Raw genomic sequence first — 21642 nt, 5'->3', positions numbered from 1 at the left:
AAACTTTCTATCAAACAATTCACGAAATGTGTGAGAGTTACGAACCTAATGAAAACTATTTAGTTTGTTGCCACGTGTACATCATAAATCCCAAATAGGCAAGGTAACTAGGTAAAGTAAAAAACTTGTGACGCCTAAACCTGGGAAACAAAGTGCTGTGTCGTGACACGTATATACAAAAAAGTTAAACCAACACCACACCATTCAATTCATCTTCTCCATTCTTCTTCTTCTTCTTCTTCTTCTTCTTCTTCTTCTTCTTCTTATCCTGAACACACACTCCATCAAAACAAACCACCATTAATTAATTAATTAAATAAAATGCGCATCCTTTCAAGACCACCATGCCTCTCACCATCTCTACCATCAATCCAATCTCAATTTATAACCAGACCCACTTCATCTTCATCCTCATCATCTTCATCCTCTAACTCTATCTTTTATACCTTTAGACCCTTAAACAAACGCTTCCATTTCTTCAACTCACCTCGTTCTTCCTTAAAAGAAACCAAGAAACAGCAACGCACGCTGCAGACCAACGCCCCGCCGCCGCAGAGCAGTATTCGGAGACTACTGAACTTTAATAATAATAATAATACTAATAATAAAGATGATGATGCTAGTGATGAGAATGAGGATAACAAGACGGCGGTTAAAGGGACGATCTTGGCTGGGTTGTTGCTTGTGGGTGTTGTTGGTGGGTTTGGGACTGTTGGGTATGTTTATAGAGATCAGATTAATGCTTTCTTGATTCAGTTTTCCACCTTCATTGAAGGTATTATTATTATTATTATTATTATTATTATTATTATTTCTGTTGTTTAGGATTTGGGGTTTTTGTTAGGGTTACTTTGAGCTATGGTTGGTTGATAGATAATTAGGGTAAATGACCGGAATGCCCGTTTGACTAGTCAAAGTTACCGTTTTGTCCATCTGAATTCTAGTCGACCCGCCTAGATAATAATTGTTAGCATACTGGATTTTCAACCAACCAGGTCACGCCACATATCCTTATCTAGTTAAGTCGCCATGATTCGGACCCCTCGTGCAGGGGCGAAGGTTAGTGAGGGCTGGGGGTGGCCCCGGCCCCCCGGTTTTTTTGCGTAATAGTGTAAATTTACCTGTTTTCGTCCGAAATTTTTTATACGTAGTGTAAATTTAGCCGTTTTTGGCCGAAAATTTGAGCCCGGCCCCCTCCGTTTTTTAATTCTTTACATTTTGAGTCCCCCCCGGGTGTCTTAGTCCAAGCTTCGCCACTGCCCTCGTGGATATTCAAAATTAGGATTCTTTTTAAAAGACCAGTCTGATCGCTGAGGATTTTTGAAAAAAAAAAAAACAGGCGGTTCGACTGATTTTTTTGAAAAAATTCTGGTGACTCGACTAGGTACTGACATGTCACGTGACCTGGTTGGTTGAAAATCTTGTCGGGTAATGATTATTATGTAGGCAGGTTGACTGGATTTGGGAAGACCGGATTTCAATAGACAAAATGGTAACTTTGACTAGTCAAATGGACATTTTGGTCATCTTCCCAAATTATTAACCAGTGACACTCTTCTTTCTATTTGCCTTGCAAGTGCACAACAATTGTACTAGTTTCAAACTATATATGATCAAATATTATTATTAGGATATTATATCTATAGTAAACATATTGTAAATCAAGTGGTAACCTATAGAAGGCGCTGAATACATGCTATTTTTAAGAGAATTGGATTGTTATTCTAGAAGTTGCTTTGGTAGTCACATATATTATGTTATTTATTTCTTAAATTCAAGATTGTCTCTCAAGAAGTTATATATATGGGAATTTTAAGACTTAGCTTGTTTCACCAAGACGGCAATTGAGCTTGATGTTTCTCATATTCCTCAACCTTTTGTCATGTGCACAGGATACGGCCCTGCTGGATACGCGCTTTTTGTTGCAGTTTATGCTGGCCTAGAAGTAAGTTTAATCCTTAACGGGCCTGATGTGCCAGTTTTGACTCAATGGGTTATGTTTTATCTCTAAGGGGCCTTTTGGGTATTTAAAGAAAAGTTAGATTTAATGAACACAATAGGATGCTGATGCAAATAAGCGTTTTCTTGTAGGTACTTGCAATACCTGCAATCCCGTTGACAATGTCGGCTGGTCTTCTGTTTGGATCATTTACAGGCACAATACTTGTCTCTATAAGTGGGACTGTAAGTCATTAAATAATATGTTTACATAAGTGTGGTGTATCATTGACAAATTATTAAACTGCTACGCATTTTATTATTTTGAAACTGTTTCAGGTAGCAGCAAGTGTCGCGTTTCTAATTGCTAGATATTTTGCGCGCGTCCGAATACTTAAAATGGTTGAAGGAAACAAGAAGTTTCTTGCAATTGATAAAGCAATTGGAGAAAATGGTTTTAGAGTTGTCACGCTTCTTCGTTTGAGCCCGTTACTGCCATTTTCTCTTGGAAATTATTTATATGGACTTACATCAGTCAAGTTTGTTCCATACGTCTTAGGAAGGTTAGCCTTTAATTATTGACACGTTTTTTATATATTTTTTATGCTTCCCATGTGTTATATATAACGACTGCAACACATTGGTGATAAACTCATAAAAGTATAAAACATTATAAAAACCTATGATTGTATGCAGTTGGTTGGGGATGCTACCTGGAACATGGGCTTATGTTAGCGCTGGTGCATTTGGTCGAGCGATCATTGTGAGTTGTTTTATAATATTTTAATGGAAAAAAGTATGGATTTTTTTTTATTAAAAATTGTAATATTTTGCAGCAAGAAGAATCGGGAGTGGGTTTAGCAGGGGGGACGAATCAGCTACTGACTTTGGGGGCTGGATTACTCGCAACAGCCCTGGCTGCAACCTATGTCACGCGGTTAGCCAAGGTTAGACATGTGGTCATGATCACTTTTGAATTAGATTCTTAATTTTATTATTTTGTTTTTAATAATTATTTTCGGTTGCAGGATGCCATGAAAGACATTGAATAAGACGTATGACGACTTTTATTCTGGCATAGTTTAAGAGCTTCGAGTTACAGTATACATGGCTATAATGTATTGGAACAGATATGAGTAAATTCTATATGGCCACTTGTTGAAGCAACTGTAAATTTGAATCCCCTTTCTATTGTTGATATCATTTTAAGCATACTTTTGGCTGCAGCATTTGAAATGAGATGCTTATGTGATTTAACGCTAGGAACGGGTAGGGAATTTTACGGTTATCCCAATAGCGAATCTTTTTTCACCAAGTTTTTGCAGAGCGCTAAAAGTATAATGATATAAAATGGTCCCCAAGAATAGCTAGCCCCTAAATAGGATAACCATTGTTACAATGGAAATTGGACCGGTCTTGTCGTGGGTTTGACCGTGTGTAGCATTCCCGAGTCATTCTTGAGATAAGTTCATATCCAAAACCGCATCATTCGATAAATCTTTTGAAGGTAATATACTCATGTAACATAGTACTGAAAGAGCATGGGGACAGCCTAGCTATATACTTGGCAAACTGGGCGGCTGCGTCAGAACAGGTTCGGATCAGGATGAGCTGATTTAAAACATGATGGGTTCGGATTAGAACGGGTCGATTTACTTCAGTAGCATACAGTTGACAGGTTCACCTTTTTTTTAACAGCCAAAACAAAATCTGCAAGATCAAATTTGACAGGAAAAAGATTATACATACAACATTCATTTATTGTGTTGAGTGTTGATCAATAGTCTAAACCCAAAATGAGTGTAAATTTATCTTCACTTTAGCTGGAGTTTAACAATCATAGGCTTTGACTTTGACTTCTTGTTAAATTGAGTTTAGTATCTGAATGGACATATGAGAGTGATTACAAGTTCTTTGTAGGTAAAGAACATGTACCAATTTTTTACAACTTGCAATAACAAATTAACATTTAGAAGTTATAAAAATCATTGAACTTTCGAACCTTCGGAATTTGACAGTGCATTTGCCCACAAAAATCGGAACATAGCAGAAAGTGTCGTATTAAGGGGGAAAAAAGTTGAATGCAATAAACAAAACCCGAGTAAACTTGCATTTGACAAAACCACAACAAAGAAAAAAAGATCAAAACAGAAAACACAATCAAAACCCAAAATTTAAGGAATTATGTTCGTTGTATTCTACGTGTAATCGTGTTCATTGTTCTCTTTGTCTTCATCGTATCCTTCATGTTGAAAAATTAATGGAAAATTAAGTTAAATTCTTTGAATCAAAGCTTGGAAACAAGATGATAAACATAATGTGAAAAATCTTGAGAGTTGAAGAAATCCATTGGATAATCAATCAATCAATCAATCAATCAATCAATCATAGCCAGTGTAGTCCCACCAACAGCAAAGCTATAAGTAGGGTCTGGGGAGGGTGGGATGTAGGCACACCGTACCTCTATCCAAATGAATAAAGATGTGGCTTCCAGAGAAACCCTCAGCTCTAAAGTACATATGTATGGAGCAATACAGATAAATCTAAGTTCAACAGTAATATAAACATTAATAATAATAATAATATATGTAAAGAAAATATCATTATGGTGTGAGTAGTAAATAATATATTATAAATAATATTCTATGGTGTGGGTAGATCTCCTCATTGGTAGATCCCCTTCATTAACAAGTCTTTGGGCTACATTTGGGTCAAGAATCGCTTTTCTTTAATTAGTATTTCATGGCATTATTGGTGTAAGTTTTTGACTTTTTTTCGGTAATTCTCGGGTTTTCTTTGTTGTTTGTTTGTTTTTTTTCAAGGAAAAACTAAACATAGTAACAGACAAATGTCGGCTCTCCAAAAGTCAACTCACATACAAAGGCAACTTCTTAGAAATGAAACCAGAGTTGATTAGTAATAATTAGTAAGTCTTCAGTTACCAGCTTCATCTCTTCTGTCTGTCCATGTGATCTTGAGCTCACTTTGCTTCCTACCATCAAATTTGTTTGTTGACTTTTGCTTTTTATGATAACCTTCTCAATCCAACAACAATGAGTGGTGTAGATCTTGTTGTTTCCGTACTCGCAAAGCTGATCGAATACACAGCTGTCCCAGTCATCCAGCCAGTTAATTACATCATCCATCATGATACCAACATTAACACCTTAAGAATTCAACTCTCATCTCTAGAAAACACTCAATCTGGAGTCCAACAACAAGTAGATGCAGCCAATCGTAACGGAGAAGCCGTTATGCCAATTGTACAAGCTTGGCTTACTAAAGCAAACAATGTAACAACCGAATCCGAAAACTTTTTGAATAATGAACCTGGTAGAAGTAACACTTGTGTTAGTGGATCATGTCCTAACTTGAAGTTGATTTACAAAAGTAGTAGAACAGCCAAGAAGATAAGAATGGCGGTTGATGAACTTGTACAAGGCGGAAAGTTTGATCGTGTTTCGAATCCTGCTCGGTTACCTCCCTTATGGCCTAACGGTGGTGTTACTGAGCTGGATGGTTTTGAGTCGAGAAAGACGCAATTGAGATTGATGATGGAGGCGTTGGAAGATGATGGTGTTAATATTATTGGTGTGTATGGTATGGGTGGTGTAGGGAAGACTACTTTTGTGGAGGAACTTGCGAAGCAAGCGTATGCGCTTCAACTTTTCGATGAAATGGTGATGGTGGTGGTTTCGCATAAACCAAATTTGAGGAAGCTTCAAGGTGATCTTGCGGAGATGTTGGAGCTGAATTTGAAGGAGGAAGGTGAGCTTTTGAGGACGGTTCGGTTACGTGAGAGGCTGAATCAAGTAAAGAGGATTTTGATCATAATGGATGATCTATGGACGCCACTTGATTTGAGGACGATTGGTATCCCACAAGGTAATCTTAATAAAGGCTTCAAGATTATCTTGACATCAAGAAGTTTAGATGTGTGTAATGCTATGAACACTCAAAGAAATTTCCATATGGATATGTTATCTCCAGTCGAATCTTGGAATTTGTTCAAGAAAACGGCCGGTGATTCAGTTGAATCTTCGGATCTTAACCCGATAGCTGTTAAGGTCGCTAAAAGATGCTCAGGATTGCCTCTTGCGATTGTGACGGTAGCAAGTGCTTTAAGACATAAGGGTAAACATGCTTGGCGTGATGCGCTTCGTCAGTTAAGGAGTTCTACGGTTAATGATGTCAAAGGAGTGTATGCAAATGTATTTGCTTCATTAGAATTGAGTTTCAACTTTCTAAAAGACGAAGAAACAAAAGCGTGTTTCTTGCTTTGTAGCTTGTTCAAAGAAGACCTTGATATTCCAGTAGAATATTTGGTGCGATACGGAATAGGTTTAAGGTTATTCCAAGATGTTCATACTTTGGAAGAAGCAAGAGACGGAGTGCATACAATAGTTGAGAATCTTAAAGCTTGTTGTTTATTATTAGATAGTGATGAGAAAGACTGTTTTCGGATGCATGATGTTACTCGGGACTTTCTACTGTCGGTGGCTTGCAGGGGTGTCTACCTGTTTTTGGAGAAGATGATTCCCGAATATCTAGATTCATCTAACGAAAACAAGCTAGGCAATTATTATGCAATATCAATGGTTTTGAATAATCTTGAAGAATTTCCCATTGGTATAGATTGCTCAAAGCTTCGGTTGTGGCGGTTAGAAGGTTCGATGGAGTTGATGCAATTTTCAGGTAATAAAAATTACTTTGATGGGATGAAAGAGGTCAAAGTTGTACTCATGCATCATGTATCTATCCCAACCATACCATCATCATTTCTTACTTTGAGAAAACTCATAACTTTGTGTCTTGAACATTGCAAGTTAGGAGATTTATCGCATATCAAAGAGCTAAAACACCTCGAAATTCTAAGCTTTATGCATTCAGATATTGAAAACTTACCAAAGGAAATTAGAGAACTCTCACGCTTACGCCTTTTAGATTTATCAGATTGTAAAAGTCTGAGAGTGATTCCATTTGGTGTTTTCTCCAATTTGTATAACTTGGAATGCTTGTACATGATGAATAGTTTTCGCCAATGGGGATTTCACGGTCAAAATAGCCAAATCAAGCAACACTAGATGAACTGAAAAACTTATCTCGCTTAACTACCTTAGAGACACATATCCCAGATGTCAATCTGTTTCCGAAAGATTTACTATTTGGAAACTTGGTGAGATATAAAGTCTTTATAGGGATGAATGTGAGCCAGGTAATAAGTTACGCATACTCCACAACGTTAATACTCACACTCCATCAAGGTCTTAGTTTACACGGTGGGATATACAAGCTGCTAAAATCGGCTCAACATTTAATCTTGGATTACTCGATTGAAAATGATTTAGAAGATTTAAACAGCATTGTGCATGACTTGAGGAAAGGTTTCAAACACTTGAGATGTTTAGAGGTGTACGGTTATACCGGGGTTGAATCGTTAATTGACACCAAAATATTTCCTGTTTTGGAGAACTTGAAGGTTGTTTCTGCTGCTGATCTTAGAACGATATGTTACGACAATCTCCCAGATCAATCGTTTTGTGAGCTTCGTGAATTAATGCTGAGTATTTTACCGGAATTAACTTGTTTGTGGGTTGATCCTATGGGAAATGTATGCTTACATAATCTAAGAACTCTATTTGTATCCGATTGTCACAAGCTTAAAGACCTTGTTTCACAATCCACAGCCAGAGATCTTACTGAGCTTCAAAAACTATATGTGTCATCATGTGAAGATCTTAAAGTAATATTATTTAAAGATGCGGCGGGTGATTCATCTAGTCGAATTGTGTTGTCAAAGTTAAAGTCGATAAAGCTTGAGTTCTTACCAAGTCTTTCGAGTTTCTGCCCTCAAGCGGATGCTAATTTAGTACAAGAACCCCTTTTTAATTCAAAGGTAACAACTTTCTTTCTAACTTATGTTTCTGATATAGGTGGATTTTTATCCGTTTATTTACGAATGAGTCGATTTTGGTTGCTTTTTTTTATATTTCAAACGGGTCAAATTAATAACAACAGGCTTAAATTTATCTAAATTCTATTTTAAACCATACAACTATAAATCTTCTTTTTTACGTGACGGGTCAATATTGCAGGTTGACTTTCCTTCTCTGGAAGAGTTGACTCTTCGTGAACTACATTCGGTCAATGAAATTTGGGCCCACCGAATTTCGACTGCAAACTTCCGCAGCCTGAGGATCCTAATAATATTTGGCTGTGACAAGCTAGTACTAGTGTTTCCATCATACATCCAAAAAATGCTGCAAAATCTTGAAATTCTCTCCATAGAATGGTGTGATTCTGTAGAAGAGGTGTGCGAACCTAACACACACAATATTCACAACGAAAATGATACACGTTTAGCAACTTTACCTTGCGTTAGAGACCTCATTTTGGGAAAGTTACCGCTACTAAAACATCTATGGTGGAACATGAATATTGATTCTCATGCGTATACAAGCTTACAGAACTTAAACTCTCTGCATATCTATGAATGCGATGGTCTGATCCATCTTTTCTCAGTTTGTGCATTGAAGAGTCTTGTTCAACTTCAAGAATTGAGGGTACGCTCGTGTAAGATGGTGAAAACAATATTTGATAATGAAGGAGAAGATGATATTATTGTTCTGCCTGAATTATGTCACATTAGTCTTGAAGATCTTCCAGAACTTTCAAGTTTTTGCAAAGGGAGTGCTAGTTTGCAGTTTCCATTATTGGATATGATTGAAATCAAAAGTTGCCCTGAAATGAAAACATTTGTTGATTCTGATCATTTGCATCATGAAAATAATCTCTTCAATGAAAAGGTATGTTTCACATTATATCATACTATAGATTAAAATCCATGATTGATGCCACAAAGATTTTTTTTTTTTTTGAATATTTTATTTGATTTTTTTTTATGTTTTCATGTATGCTTTTTTTTATGGTTTTCATGTTGTTTAAATATATTCATGTTAAGAATTTGTTTTTTGGGTTTAGTTTTTGGAACCGTGAGCCTTAACTGATACCTACCGAATTTGCGTCGAATAATCACCGCAAGACCGGGTTCTACCAGTTTTTGTTGTTATTTTTTGTTTTAAATATGTTCATTTTACAAATCTATTTTTCGGGTTTAGTTCCGATACGAGCCTAACCAATCGCGTCTACTAGCTGCTGCAATGCCCGAGATTTTAACAACGTCCGGATTTTACCGATTTCGTTTTTGGTGCCACAACAAATTGTTTTGGAATATTGTATTTGATTCTTTTTTTTGGTTTAAATATGTTCATTTTATGATTTTTGTTTTGTTTTGTTTTAGTTCTGGCACCATAACGAACCTAACCGATACCAACTGAATTGACATCGAATAATTGCCACAAATGCGTGGGTTTTACCAAAAGCCCGACTTATACCGATTTTTGTATTAAATATGTTTACTTTACGAATTTATTTTCTTTTACCGATCTGTTTTAAATATGTTTTTTTTTGTTATTTTATATCAAATAATTTTTTTATTTTTTATTTTTGACTCTAGTGTCGGTACCCTAACGAACCTAACCGATACTCACCGAATTCGAGTTGCTTTAATCAAAAGTTGTACATGTGCCGATACTATTTTGGGCATTTACATATTAATTTTTCAAATTTAGTGCCGGTGTTGTAACAAACTTAATCAATACCAACAAAATTCCCGCCGCGGCTTCGGCGGGTTTTGTTACCCAGTTTTATTATTAATATTCAATGAACACGTGTAATCATACATTCTCTAACATCTAGTGATGGACTTGTAGGTTTCATTGCCTAACTTGCAAGCATTATACCTGGATGGCCTGAGTAGCATGACTGGCATATGGCACAGCAGACTTCCAGATAAGAGTTTTAGTCAACTTCAAGTATTGAAAGTCATCAACTGTGATCAACTATTTAGTCTTGGACCAATCAACATGCTTCCAAGATTGCAAGCATTGGAAGAAATTCATATTATTAACTGTGCTTCACTTGAACAACTCTTCAACACTAAACACTCACAAACTCACCAAAATCTTGCTTCGGTTTCACTAACCAAGTTGGTCGATTTAGTTTTAGACAATCTACCAAACTTGAGACAAATATGGTGGGATAGAAGTGTGTCTCCAAACGAAACGAGTAGGTTTCAAAGACTCGCTTCTATTGAAGTTACAAATTGTGACCTCATTAGTTCCATATTCCCAATGTGGGTAGCTAGAGGCGTGCCTCGACTCGTGAAACTGAAAGTTGAATTGTGTAAGTCGGTGAAAACAATTGTTGAATGTGATGGAGGAACATCAGAACCTAACGGCATTATTTTCCCTCAGATATGTAGTATCGAGCTTGAGAATCTACCAAATTTGGTCCACTTTTGTACTAGGATGTCCGTCTTAAGGTGGCTCGCGCTGAAAGAACTAAGAATCATGAATTGTTCTAAAATGGAGTCGTTTGTTTCATCTGCAAACTCCGCTAATGTGTTCTTTGTTGAAAAGGTAAGATATGTCTTCCGAGTCACAACGTTTTCGTTGACTCTGAACCAATGTTCTAAAACTCGCTAGGCGGTCCCTAGGAGGCCGACCCCCTTGTAGGGAGTACTCGGCTTGTACTCGGACATGATAAATATACCATAAATTAATTATTGGATATTATATATATGTTAAGATAAACGTAATTCACGTCAAAATAAGCATAATTCATATGAATAAAAACATAATTCAAAAAATTCATGTTTTGTTGTTATTTTTTAATGTTTACTAAAAAGAATAACAAAAAAAACAAAAAAAATTAAAAAAATAAATAAATAATTGTGTCCGAGTTGACCTTGGAGGCCGAGTAATCCCGAGTACTCCGATTTTTTGACCGAGTTGGACCTTGGTGAGTAATGGTGGCCAAGTTGGGAAAAGGCGGCAAGGTTGATGTCCGAGGGCCTTGGAATCGCCGATTCCAAGGCCTTGGAATCCGACTTTTTTACAACACTGCTCTGAACCAACCTATTCATTCATATATAAATTGCTATTTGTTTACAGGTGGTTTTTCCAAGCTTGGAGAAACTGAGGATTGACAACCTTGAGCGTGTGAATACGTTATGGCATACAGACACTGTGGCTGAATCATTCGGTCAACTTAGTATCCTAGAAGTTAAAAACTGCAACAATTTGGTCAAATTTATACCCTCGAGTATAGTCCCAAGGCTGCAGCGTCTGGAAGAGATATACGTAAGTCAATGTCGTTTGCTCGAGAAGATTCTAGAGCAAATAGACGAAGATTCTGTCGGACAAGTCATGTTTCCTAAGGTTCACACTGTCAGACTAATAAAGCTACCGAAACTTGCATGTTTTTACTCTGGGAATCACAGTTTCGAATGGCCAAATCTTGAAAGGTTGGTTATAGAAGAGTGTTCAACCATGAAAATGTTCTGTTCGACGGGGCAGGTTGTTCCTAAGCTAAATGCGGTCGAGGTAGGCTATGGTTTACAAGTGTGGAATGGCGATTTAGACCGCACTATTCAACGTTTATTCTCGAGTAGCTGAAACTGACACATGGGAATATATTTACCATAGTTCATATGATTTTATTAGGCTATCTTTGTAATCATTCTTATAGTATATGTTAATGCAACCACAGAAAGCCTTGCCATCAAACACAAAAGATTAATGTTGGTAAATTCAAATCCCATATATTTTCAATTCTATCAGATAAACCGGGTGTTGTATGACCCACAACGAGCACATTTATGTAGGGGTGTGCAAGAAACCGAAAAAATCGATCCGAAACCGAAAAAACCGAATCGAAACAAAAACCAACGGTTTGGTTTATGCTTTTGTAAAAACCGCATTAATGGTTCGGTTTTGGTTTTATATGTAAAAAAACATAAAAAACCGAACCAAATTTCTAAATTTTTATCTTTTTATATTTTGTATTAAGTAGTTTATAAGAATTAAATAAATATGCAACTGTAATATTTTTGATCAAATGTATAATAGTCTATTATTTTATAATTAACAAAATTATTTATACCTAAATTCATTATTTTTTGCCAACTTCCTTTTTGCCTAAAATTTTCAAGCTCAAATGGGCAAAAATCGTAAAAACTGAAACCGAACCGAACTGAAACCAAAACGAAAACCGAAAACCCGAACAGTGACTCGTAGAGCCCGAGGAACCAAGGATTGATATTTAGTAGAATAGGCTTTGCGATTCAAAAGGGGATAGTGGCGCAACTTGTTGTTCGCTTACCCATTATCCAAATGTAGCTCGGTTTATGTTTATATGTGTCAGAAAAGTTAAATAGTCAAAAAAAATTATTAAAAAAAAACCCGAAACCGAAAAAACCAAACCAAACCAAACGGTTTAAAAAACTCCAAAAACCGAAGTTTTGATTTTAGGCAAAACCACACCAAACCGCACCACGCACACCCCTACATTTATGATACGATGAGCGGAACGGTGCAGTTCCTTTCTTCTCACAATCATTGCAAAAGATGTCCTGAAAACAACAATCATATTTGAAATTCATCTCAACAATCAACAATCAACAATAACAATATATATATATATGCATTATATTTATAAATTACTCTTCACGTGTTAAACACCTGCGTAAATCCTCAAAGCACTGAACCGGTAGCGGGCCCCGTCTCGACTCTCCCAAGCCTTGTTTTTAGATTTTTATTTTTTTAATCTTTTAATCAATTTTAAATATTAATACTTGTATATAATATTAAAAACGTTTTTTTCTAAAAGCCGAACCTCCGCCTTCTTGTTTTTTAGTATTTGGACGATTATTAACCTTTTAATCAATATATCAATATACTAGTTTGATCCTCCGGTGTTACGGGGGTTTATTCAAGTTTTTGTTTTAATCGTTTTGCTATTTTATGATGATACTTTTATTTTTTAACGTAGTTTAGTATTAATTAAATACATATATTAGTTATTATATTTTTTAGCGTTTGAGTTTTTCAACTAAGATGTGTATATTTTTTAGATTTTTAAAAAACAAACATGTAGTTGACAATGGTATTAAGTCTTGTGTCTTCTTAATTATGACTAATAATGATCAATCAAGTGTTAAGGGACATATGTGTGATATATAGTAATCAATGGTGAACTAAAACTATTTCATGTCACATTGTCTTAATTAAGTCATTATCTAAACATTTAGATTGATTAAAGTTTAAAGTATTGTTTTCCCAACACAATCATATGAGAACATGTAAAGAAGATAAATTAAATTAGGGTTTTAAGATAGTGTTTACCAATAAATGAGATCTTATCCCGTTTGAGGGTTATTAGGGTTTGTTAAAACCCAAAACCCGTGTAAATTATTCTTTGATGATTAAGAGGTTATTTCACAAATAAATGAGATGTTATAACCCGTTTAGGAGTTATCTGGGTTTGGTGAGACCCATGATCCACAAAAATTATTGTTTGATTATGAAAGAGTTTCATAAATATATGAGATGTTATAACCCATTTAAAGACTATCTGGGTTTGGTAAGACCTATACCCGTTAATTCGGGTCAAATGCATGAGAAGCCTTCATTTAGAAATCAAGCAATCTGGTGGCTCTAGAGAATGTGGGGAACAACCTGAGGTCGACACATAGGATTTCATGGTAGACAATTATATAGATAGTTAGATATATACTAGTTTTTATCCCCCGTATTACGGTGACTGTTTTACATTACTCGTTTTTAATATTTATATACTTTTATGGAGTTTAATATTATTTATTGTAAGAAAATTTATAATACACTTAAAGTTTTATAACAGGGTTTCACAATTAACTAAGATTTTATAACCCGGTTTAAAAGTTATCTGGGTTTGGTGAGACCCAAGACCCGCTTATTTTTTTACTATAAAATTGGTTATTAATTATAAATAATATCTTTTAATAAAATCATACAATAATTTTTAGTATATCCTATTTTATAGTATTTTTCACATCAATAATTTGGTGAGAATAATTTTTAATTTAATGAGATGTTATAACCCGTTTAAGGAATATATGGGTTTGGTAAGACCCAAACCCGTGAATTCGGGTCAAATGCATGAGAAACCTTCATTTAAAAACCAGGCAAATCTGGTGACTCCAAAAAAGGGGAAGAGCGACCACATCGCGACATTTAGAATTTTTGGGTTTTCGTTTATATACGGGGTTTTTTATCTTATTTGTTTATAATATTTATTTATTTTTTGAATTTTTATTTTTTTATTGTGTGAAAGTTAATAATATACTTATGGTTTGATGATAAATTGTTTCATAAATAAATGAGATGTTATAACCCGGTTTAAAAGCTATATAGGTTTGATGAGACCCAAAACCCGTTTATTTTTTTACTATAAAATTGGTTTTTTAATTATAAATAATATATAACTTTTTTTAAATAAATCAGATATTAATTTTGGGTGTATCCCTACTTTATAGGATTTTTAAATCAAATATTTGGTGAGATTAGTTTTTAATTTAATAAGATGTTATAACTCGTTTAAGAAATATTTGGGTTTGATAAGACCCATACCCGTGAATTTGGGTCAAATGTATGAGAAGTCTCCATTTAAAAATTAAGCAAATCTAACGACTCCAAAAAGGGGGAGCGACCACATCGCGACACCTAGGATTTTTGGGTTTTCGTTTATATATATATATATTATATATATATATAAACAATTTTATTCTTATCATGAAAACAGTGAAAACCAATTTGTTGTTATCATTAGGTTTATTTTTATAGGTGTTTGCTGTTATTTTCTGTTCGTATTTGCTAATTTTCGATTATAAGACGTTATAAGTATTTGCTGATTTATATTTTGTTGTTATTATTAGATTTTTTTCTTTTGCTGTTATAAGTATTTGCTTGTATTTGTTGTTATTATTTTGTTCTTGATTTTGATTCTTTTGATGTAATTTTTAGGTTTTTTTCTTTGTTATAAATCATTGTTTATGTAGATTGGTATTGTAGTTGGTATTGTTTCTTACGTTCTCATTTTATTATAAATTAGTATTATTTCCTACGTTCTTATGTTAAGATTAAAATGTACATGAACATTCCCCTATATATATATATGTATATAGGAGTGATATTTTGAGAGCCTTGATGAGTTGTAAAAACTTTAAGAACTCAATATGAACCACACATTTAATTAAATAAGTATGGAATATGTGGCTGAGAATAAATCTGATTAAATTAATAAAGAGAGAGAATAAGTATTTTTGATTATTGCATAAGTTTAAATGTTAGTTACACATGTGTAATAAGTCGATTCGGTATATAAAAAATACAATATTGTTACCATTCACTTAACGAACCAAACTAATATAACTATCTTAGATGTTCATAATAAGTTTTCTTTTAAACCTTCCCATTAACGTATATGTATCACATAATATTTTACCTATTTATCAATACGTAATATTTATTTTATTCAACAAAAATAATTAATAATAACGATAACCAACAATTATGACAATTAATCTAATGATATTCCACTTTACTTAAAACCCTATTATTTCTCAAATCAGTCATAAGTCTTGTAATTGTTATTCAATACGTTTATAATTATTTTATATTATCCTTAACAAATAGGGCATCTCGTTGACTTATCCCAAGGAGCGCGACCGTTTCCACCTTAACTTTTTACCACCGTCTCATCACTTAATCCCACTTGTTAAAGTGAGTAATTCACACCCCCCCCCTTTTACCGTTTTATATTTTGGGGGGCGTTATGAGTTCACAAGTTAAATAGATACATTTTCACTATAATTCTACTATTTGCGTAGATATGTAATTGCTAAATTAGTTTATACGTGCGAATGTGACTATGTGTTTATTTTTGAGTTATGGTTGTTGGTATCTCATCTTCATCCTCATTAATTAGTATGATCACACACTGTCGGAGTAACTCAACCCGTTTGGGACGAGAGAAATGGCCTTTTGTTTTAAAATTTCGATCTTTTAGTTGCAGGGTGATTGAAACTGTTATAGATTTTGAAGGCTTTTCAACAGTAGACATGGACTTTTGCTTAAATAAAACAGTGAGGTCATGGAGACTTCCAAAGATCACTTTGTCAAATTTACAATGGCTTCCCATGTTTATTATTATGTAGTTGTGGATCTATCAAACATGTGTGCAACAAAAGATTACATGTACAAATTCGATAAATGGACATGTGTTCATTCTCGAAATAGACATGATTGGTAAAATTCAATTAGGCCGATTCAGAAAAAGTATCAGTTTGGTTCGTGCCATGACGTCCTCTGACCGAAATTAAAATGAAGAATAACAGTTATGGGATTAGAACCTGAGTTTTTCAGCAATTGGGTAGTGTTTTGATGTACGTTTTTGCAAAAATTCGCTAGTGTTTAGGTAAATGAGGTTGTTATAGTGATGTTCCTATTATTTAGGGTCAAAATGGTATTGGATATTACAATAAGCGAATCTTCAGGAACTCCATGCAACAATATGATAATTCAATAAGGCAAATTGTGTCTTCAACAAAGCTTTTTGTCAATGGATTTGTGAAAATAGTGAAGATGAAGATAGACATGGTTCATGGAAATATAATTAAGTATGCATTACAAAGAAGCTATAGAATGTATGGGATTTTGGGCCTTATTTATCATTTGTAAGAAATCCATTTAAATTTTTGACTTTTGAGAATTATTTGAATATCAGGTTTGTGAGGTAATTTTGATATTACATTTGAATCTTCATATTTCTATATTTTAGAAGTTTTCATGTTACATTACCTTATTGTCACTTTATAGTACTGATAGTTTTTAAATTTTGTCAAACTTATGATTTTACCCAACTTCATGTTGGTATGTTTATTATGACATTTTTTTTATTTTTTTTATTTAAATGTTTTGTTGATATGACACCAAACTCCTAGAAATATTTGTTAGTTAAAAAATTTGTATAAGATATTTTCTTGAATTCCACATACTATCGAAGCTCCATCCACTTGTGTTTCGACCCTAATGTTATTATCTATATTTCATGTCAATTATACAAAATATAACAAAATAGAAAATACTTATGGATCAAATTGGTGAAGCCGATGAGTCGAATAAGTGACTAGCTACATTTTAAATTTTTATCAATGTTTTTTCTTTCAATATTTTATTATGCAACTCGTGTAATACATAGGTACTTAAATAAACATTTTTTTAGAAGCCGAACCTCCACCTTGTTTTCTTGTATTTGGAATTTTATTAACCTCTTAATTAATATATGAATATATATGTACAATATATATGTCTCGCATGTAATGAATATGATAATAATATTGTTACCATTCGCTTAATGAACCGAACTATCTTAGATGTTCATAACAAAAATTCTTTTAAACCTTCCCGTTCACGTATATGTATTACATAATATTTTACCTATTTATCAATAAGTAATTTTTTTTATTCATAAAAAATAATTAATAATAATGATAATAACAATAACCAATAATTATGATAATTAATCTAATGATATTTCCGTTTTAATTAAAACCCTATTAAACTCAAATCAATCATAAATCTTGTAATTGTAATTCAATAGGTTTATAATTATTTTTATATTATCGTTAACAAATAGGGTCTCTCGTTGACTTATCTGAGGAGTGCAACCGTTTCCATCTTAACTTTTTAACATAGTCTCATCACTTAAACCCACTCGTTAAGGTGAGTAATTCACATCCCCCTTTTTACCGATTTATATTTTAGGGGGCGTTATGCGTTCACAACTTAAATAGATATATTTTCACTACAATTCCACTATTTGCGTAGATATGTAATTGCTCAATTTAGTTTATACGTGTGAATGTGACTACGCGTTTATTTTTGAGTTATGGTTGTTGATATCTCATCCTCATCCTCATTAGTATGATCATACACCGCCGGAGTAACTCGACCCATTTGGGACAAGAGAAATGACCTTTTTATATTATTGTTATGCTAGTTTTAGTAGTTCATGTTTATCGCAAGGAATTGTCTTTTTTATTATGTATATACAAAAAAACGTGATTACTTGCTCAACTTTATGTTGACAATTAAATATATATATTTTCACGCATGACGCTAATAGCTTTTTGGGATGAAGAAAGAAGTTAAAGAATAGATTGATACCTTAGGTTGCATGATGAATAAGAACAACTTTTACTTTTAAGTTTTTGATTGTAATGCTATTTTCTTTTGAGACAATGTTTATGTTTTTGTATACTTGATTGATATATGAAATAAAATAATTTAGATATTGACACGTGTAAGTTTGTTTAGTGTCTTTTGAGCTATGATACAATATTGTCGCGACTCGGCATGTTCCGCCGTAGGTTGGGGTGTGACAGATTGGTATCAGATCCGAAGGCTATAAGATAGGTGGTTAGACGTAACGACCTAGTAGCATGCTTAGGGCCCTATACGTGTTCCTATACGTGCACCATATTTGTTTAAATTTTGGTACATAGCTTAGCATATTTAAATTGTTTATCATATAGTACACAAAAACATACACTTATTCCGAGGCTATGCCTCACTCTCAAAATTATTTTCGAAAAACTCTGGTACGATTTTTAATCGGGAATTTCCTTAAGAAATCCCACCTTTTTGATACCCCTCTCCTTGAGGATGATTCGGGTCACGGATATGTAGTAACTGTAACGAGGACACACTTGTTCACCGAACCCTTGACACCAAGGCTTGCGAGCCTAAAGAAGTGCAATGCGTATAAATCTCAATCAACAGCAAGACCCGGTTGCCTTCCTGGAGTGCTCTGTGAGGGTGTGAAACTTATTAAGTCAAAGCATATCACGCCAAACGTTCACGAATCTCCTACCCTCATTGTATCAAATGTGGTCATGTGACTATCACACCCTTAATTTATAACCGTGTTCACGGTGGTTCATGGCTAATCTCGGTTTTTACTCATTGTGTTTTTGTTGAATAGATAGGTGAAGTATGTAATTACAGGGTGGTTCCCGAATTACTTCAACCATATACCTCAACATCCCTCAATTCTATTTTTAAATGATTTTGTTTATTTGGTGTTGGATATTTTTCATTTTGTTGGAAGAACCCATGGTGGTTCATGAAGCCCTAACAAAGTCTCATAAATGATAAAATTATATTTTTTTCTCTCATAATAAAGATGATAAAAAGTTATATAATCAAGTCTCATAACTAATAAAATTCTCAATCTCAACCGCAATCTCAACCTCAAATTGTTAATAAAATTCACAAGTATCAATTTATGCAAACTTATATATCTACAACAATTACCCGAGTCTCATAAAATTTTACACATGTTATCATTGCAGTATGATTTCCCGCCTCATCAACCGTAACCGTAACCGTAACCGTCGTACCAGCAACTCTGGCCATAGCATGTCATCCCAAGGGAATCGTGGAAGCCCTCCCAACAATCATCTCTCAGATCCAAACCATGAATGATGCTGCCACACACGTGAATCCAAACCCTCATCCAATGGTTCAAACATATGGAAAGTGTGTTTCTCCATTGTGCGTGTCCGGAAGACCACCTACACCTCAAGCGTCTTTAAATTGAGTGCCCTCACTTAGTGGAATGGTAAAATGTACGCTCTTAGGGCTGACGTTGTCGTGGCTTTGCCGTGGGACGACCTCAAGAAGCTCATGCTCGAAAGGTTATGCCCAAAATTTGAACTCTGGAAGTTGGAGTAGTAGTTTTGAAACTTAAAGGAAGAAGGTGGTGATAATACCGCTTAGAATAATCGATTCCACGAATTGAGCCACCTCATCCTCCATATGGTCACTCCTTTGGAGCAGGCCATTGATAAGTACGTCTCGGGTCTACCTATGCAAATCCAAGATTCGATTCTGATCTGTGACCCGAAAATCCTTCATGATGCCATCATTCTAGCCGGTACCCTCACCGGGAACCACTTTAAGGCCAAAACCTTGACACGGAAAGGTTCCAAGAAACCCAATGATAAGCCCACACCCAAGCCCACTAAGGAATCCAAGCTCAAATCCTCTAAGCCCGAATCCTCCAAGCACAACAACCACAACAACTCTTCCCATTACCGCAATAATAAGAGAAACCCCAACTCCCAAAACTATGCCTTGGCCAAATTTTAAGCCCAAGAAGCCCTACACCGGCCCACACCTGTATTGCAACTTTTGCCAACGCCACCATACGACTCAATTCACTTGTCGGGTGTGCACAAATTGCCATTGGTTCGGCCGCCTTACCCAATATTGTCGAGAAGCACCCCGTGTGCAAGCCGCTCCACCATGCTTCGCACCATCAATCCAACCCAACCGAGCCATCCCTCGTACTCCAATCATTAACCACGTTAGGGCTTGCTACAATTGTGGTGACCTAAATCACCTCCGCAACGTGTGTGCTCGACTCGCTCAAGACCACCAAGCATATGTTGCACCACAACCCTACTACACCTCCAAAGCCTATCAAGTGCAAGCTTATCAACCCCAAGTACCCCAACTCATGGCTCCTCCAACTCTTTAAGCTCAACCCCTGGTCATGTAAGCATATCAACCTCCAACCCCTCAAGCTTCACTTCTCAAACCCAAGCACCTCAAGGAACTCAAAGGCAAGCTTTCACCAGCAATGCTTATCAACCCCGAAACTCGAATGATGTGGTGAACGATACGTTTCTAGTTAATAAGCACCATGCTTTAGTATTATTTGATTTGGGAGCTGATAGGATCTTTATTTTCTTTGATTTTAAATACATATATACTTGATGTGCCCCATAGTAAATTATCTAAGCCCTTCACGGTAGAGATAGCTAATGGTAGTTCGATCACTATTGACTCTTTTATTCATAATCGCACTCCTACTCTTAATGGGTGAAAGTTCCTTATTGACCTTATCTATATGCAAATGGGTAGCTTCGACGTCATCGTTGGTATGGATTGACTCTCGCTCCACCGTGCCAAAAATCTATGTTTCGAGTAACTCATTCGAAACCCTATCAACGGGGGCATGATTCTAAACGCTCTCGGAGAAAGACCCTTCTCAAAGCTAAACCTCATGTCGTGCTTCGAATCCCAATGTTATTTACGCAAGAAGTATGTCGCTTTCTTAGGCCACGTGGCCACAAAATCCAATGAAGAAAACAAACTTTCTAACATTCTGATTGTCCGCGACTTCCCTGAAGTCTTTCCCGATGACAATTCCGGACTCCCTCTCGTTCATCAAGTGGAGTTCCCTATTGATCTCATGCCCGAAGTAAACCTCGTAGCCAAAGCACCTTACCGCCTTGCACCTTCCGATATGCAAGAACTCTCCAACCAAATCCAAGAACTCACAGACAAAGGCTTCATTCTCCCGAGTTTATCACCATGGGGCACACCCATTTTGTTTGTCAAGAAGAAGGACGGTACTCTTCGTATGCGTATCGATTACCACGAGCTCAACAAGCTTACTATCAAGAACCGTTATCCCCTTCCGCGTATCGATGATATTTTCAATCAACTTCAATGAGCCGCGTGTTTCTCCAAGATTGATCTCCATTCGGGTTATCACCAACTCTGTGTCCATGAAGATGACATACCCAAGACCGCCTTTCGTACTCGCTATGGCTACTTTCAGTTTCGAGTTATGCATTTTAGGTTAACCAATGCTCCCGCGGTTTTCGTGGACCTTATGAATCGTGTTTGTAAACCGTACCTCGATAAAGTTGTCATTGTTTTCATCGACGACATCTTGATATATTCTAAA

At 35.3% G+C, this 21642-nt stretch overlaps 1 protein-coding gene and 1 pseudogene across 2 annotated transcripts; both read left to right on the top strand.

The window, feature by feature from the left end:
• The first annotated feature begins 221 nt into the window (after positions 1 to 221).
• Positions 222 to 3272, top strand: LOC143567890 (uncharacterized). Its single transcript, XM_077054172.1, has 7 exons — positions 222 to 775; positions 1893 to 1945; positions 2092 to 2184; positions 2278 to 2501; positions 2635 to 2701; positions 2775 to 2885; positions 2967 to 3272. The coding sequence occupies exons 1-7, from the start codon at positions 322 to 324 to the stop codon at positions 2988 to 2990; spliced, it is 1026 nt and encodes a 341-aa protein (XP_076910287.1). The 5' UTR covers positions 222 to 321; the 3' UTR covers positions 2991 to 3272.
• Positions 3273 to 4849: 1577 nt separating this feature from the next.
• On the top strand, positions 4850 to 11547 carry LOC143567904 (putative disease resistance protein At4g27220; annotated as a pseudogene). Its single transcript, XR_013141484.1, has 4 exons — positions 4850 to 7834; positions 8034 to 8744; positions 9711 to 10418; positions 10953 to 11547. The product of XR_013141484.1 is annotated as a putative disease resistance protein At4g27220 (transcript).
• Positions 11548 to 21642: the final 10095 nt, after the last annotated feature.

The sequence above is a fragment of the Bidens hawaiensis genome, unplaced genomic scaffold, assembly GCF_021521415.1.
Source record: "Bidens hawaiensis isolate Kalapana, Puna unplaced genomic scaffold, B.hawaiensis_p1.1 tig00023694_1, whole genome shotgun sequence".
NCBI classification, from domain to species: Eukaryota; Viridiplantae; Streptophyta; class Magnoliopsida; order Asterales; family Asteraceae; genus Bidens; species Bidens hawaiensis.
Note: the sequence above shows the minus strand (reverse complement) of the source record. Positions and strands in the feature narration are given on the sequence as shown.

Bases quoted from the DNA above. Each gene is read 5' to 3' on its own strand.
- LOC143567890 (XM_077054172.1), top strand. From the start codon at position 322: ATGCGCATCCTTTCAAGACCACCATGCCTCTCACCATCTCTACCATCA. The intron at 2,502-2,634 runs GTTAGCCTTTAA...GATTGTATGCAG, and splicing joins GTTCCATACGTCTTAGGAAG to TTGGTTGGGGATGCTACCTG. The intron at 2,886-2,966 runs GTTAGACATGTG...TTTCGGTTGCAG, and splicing joins ATGTCACGCGGTTAGCCAAG to GATGCCATGAAAGACATTGA.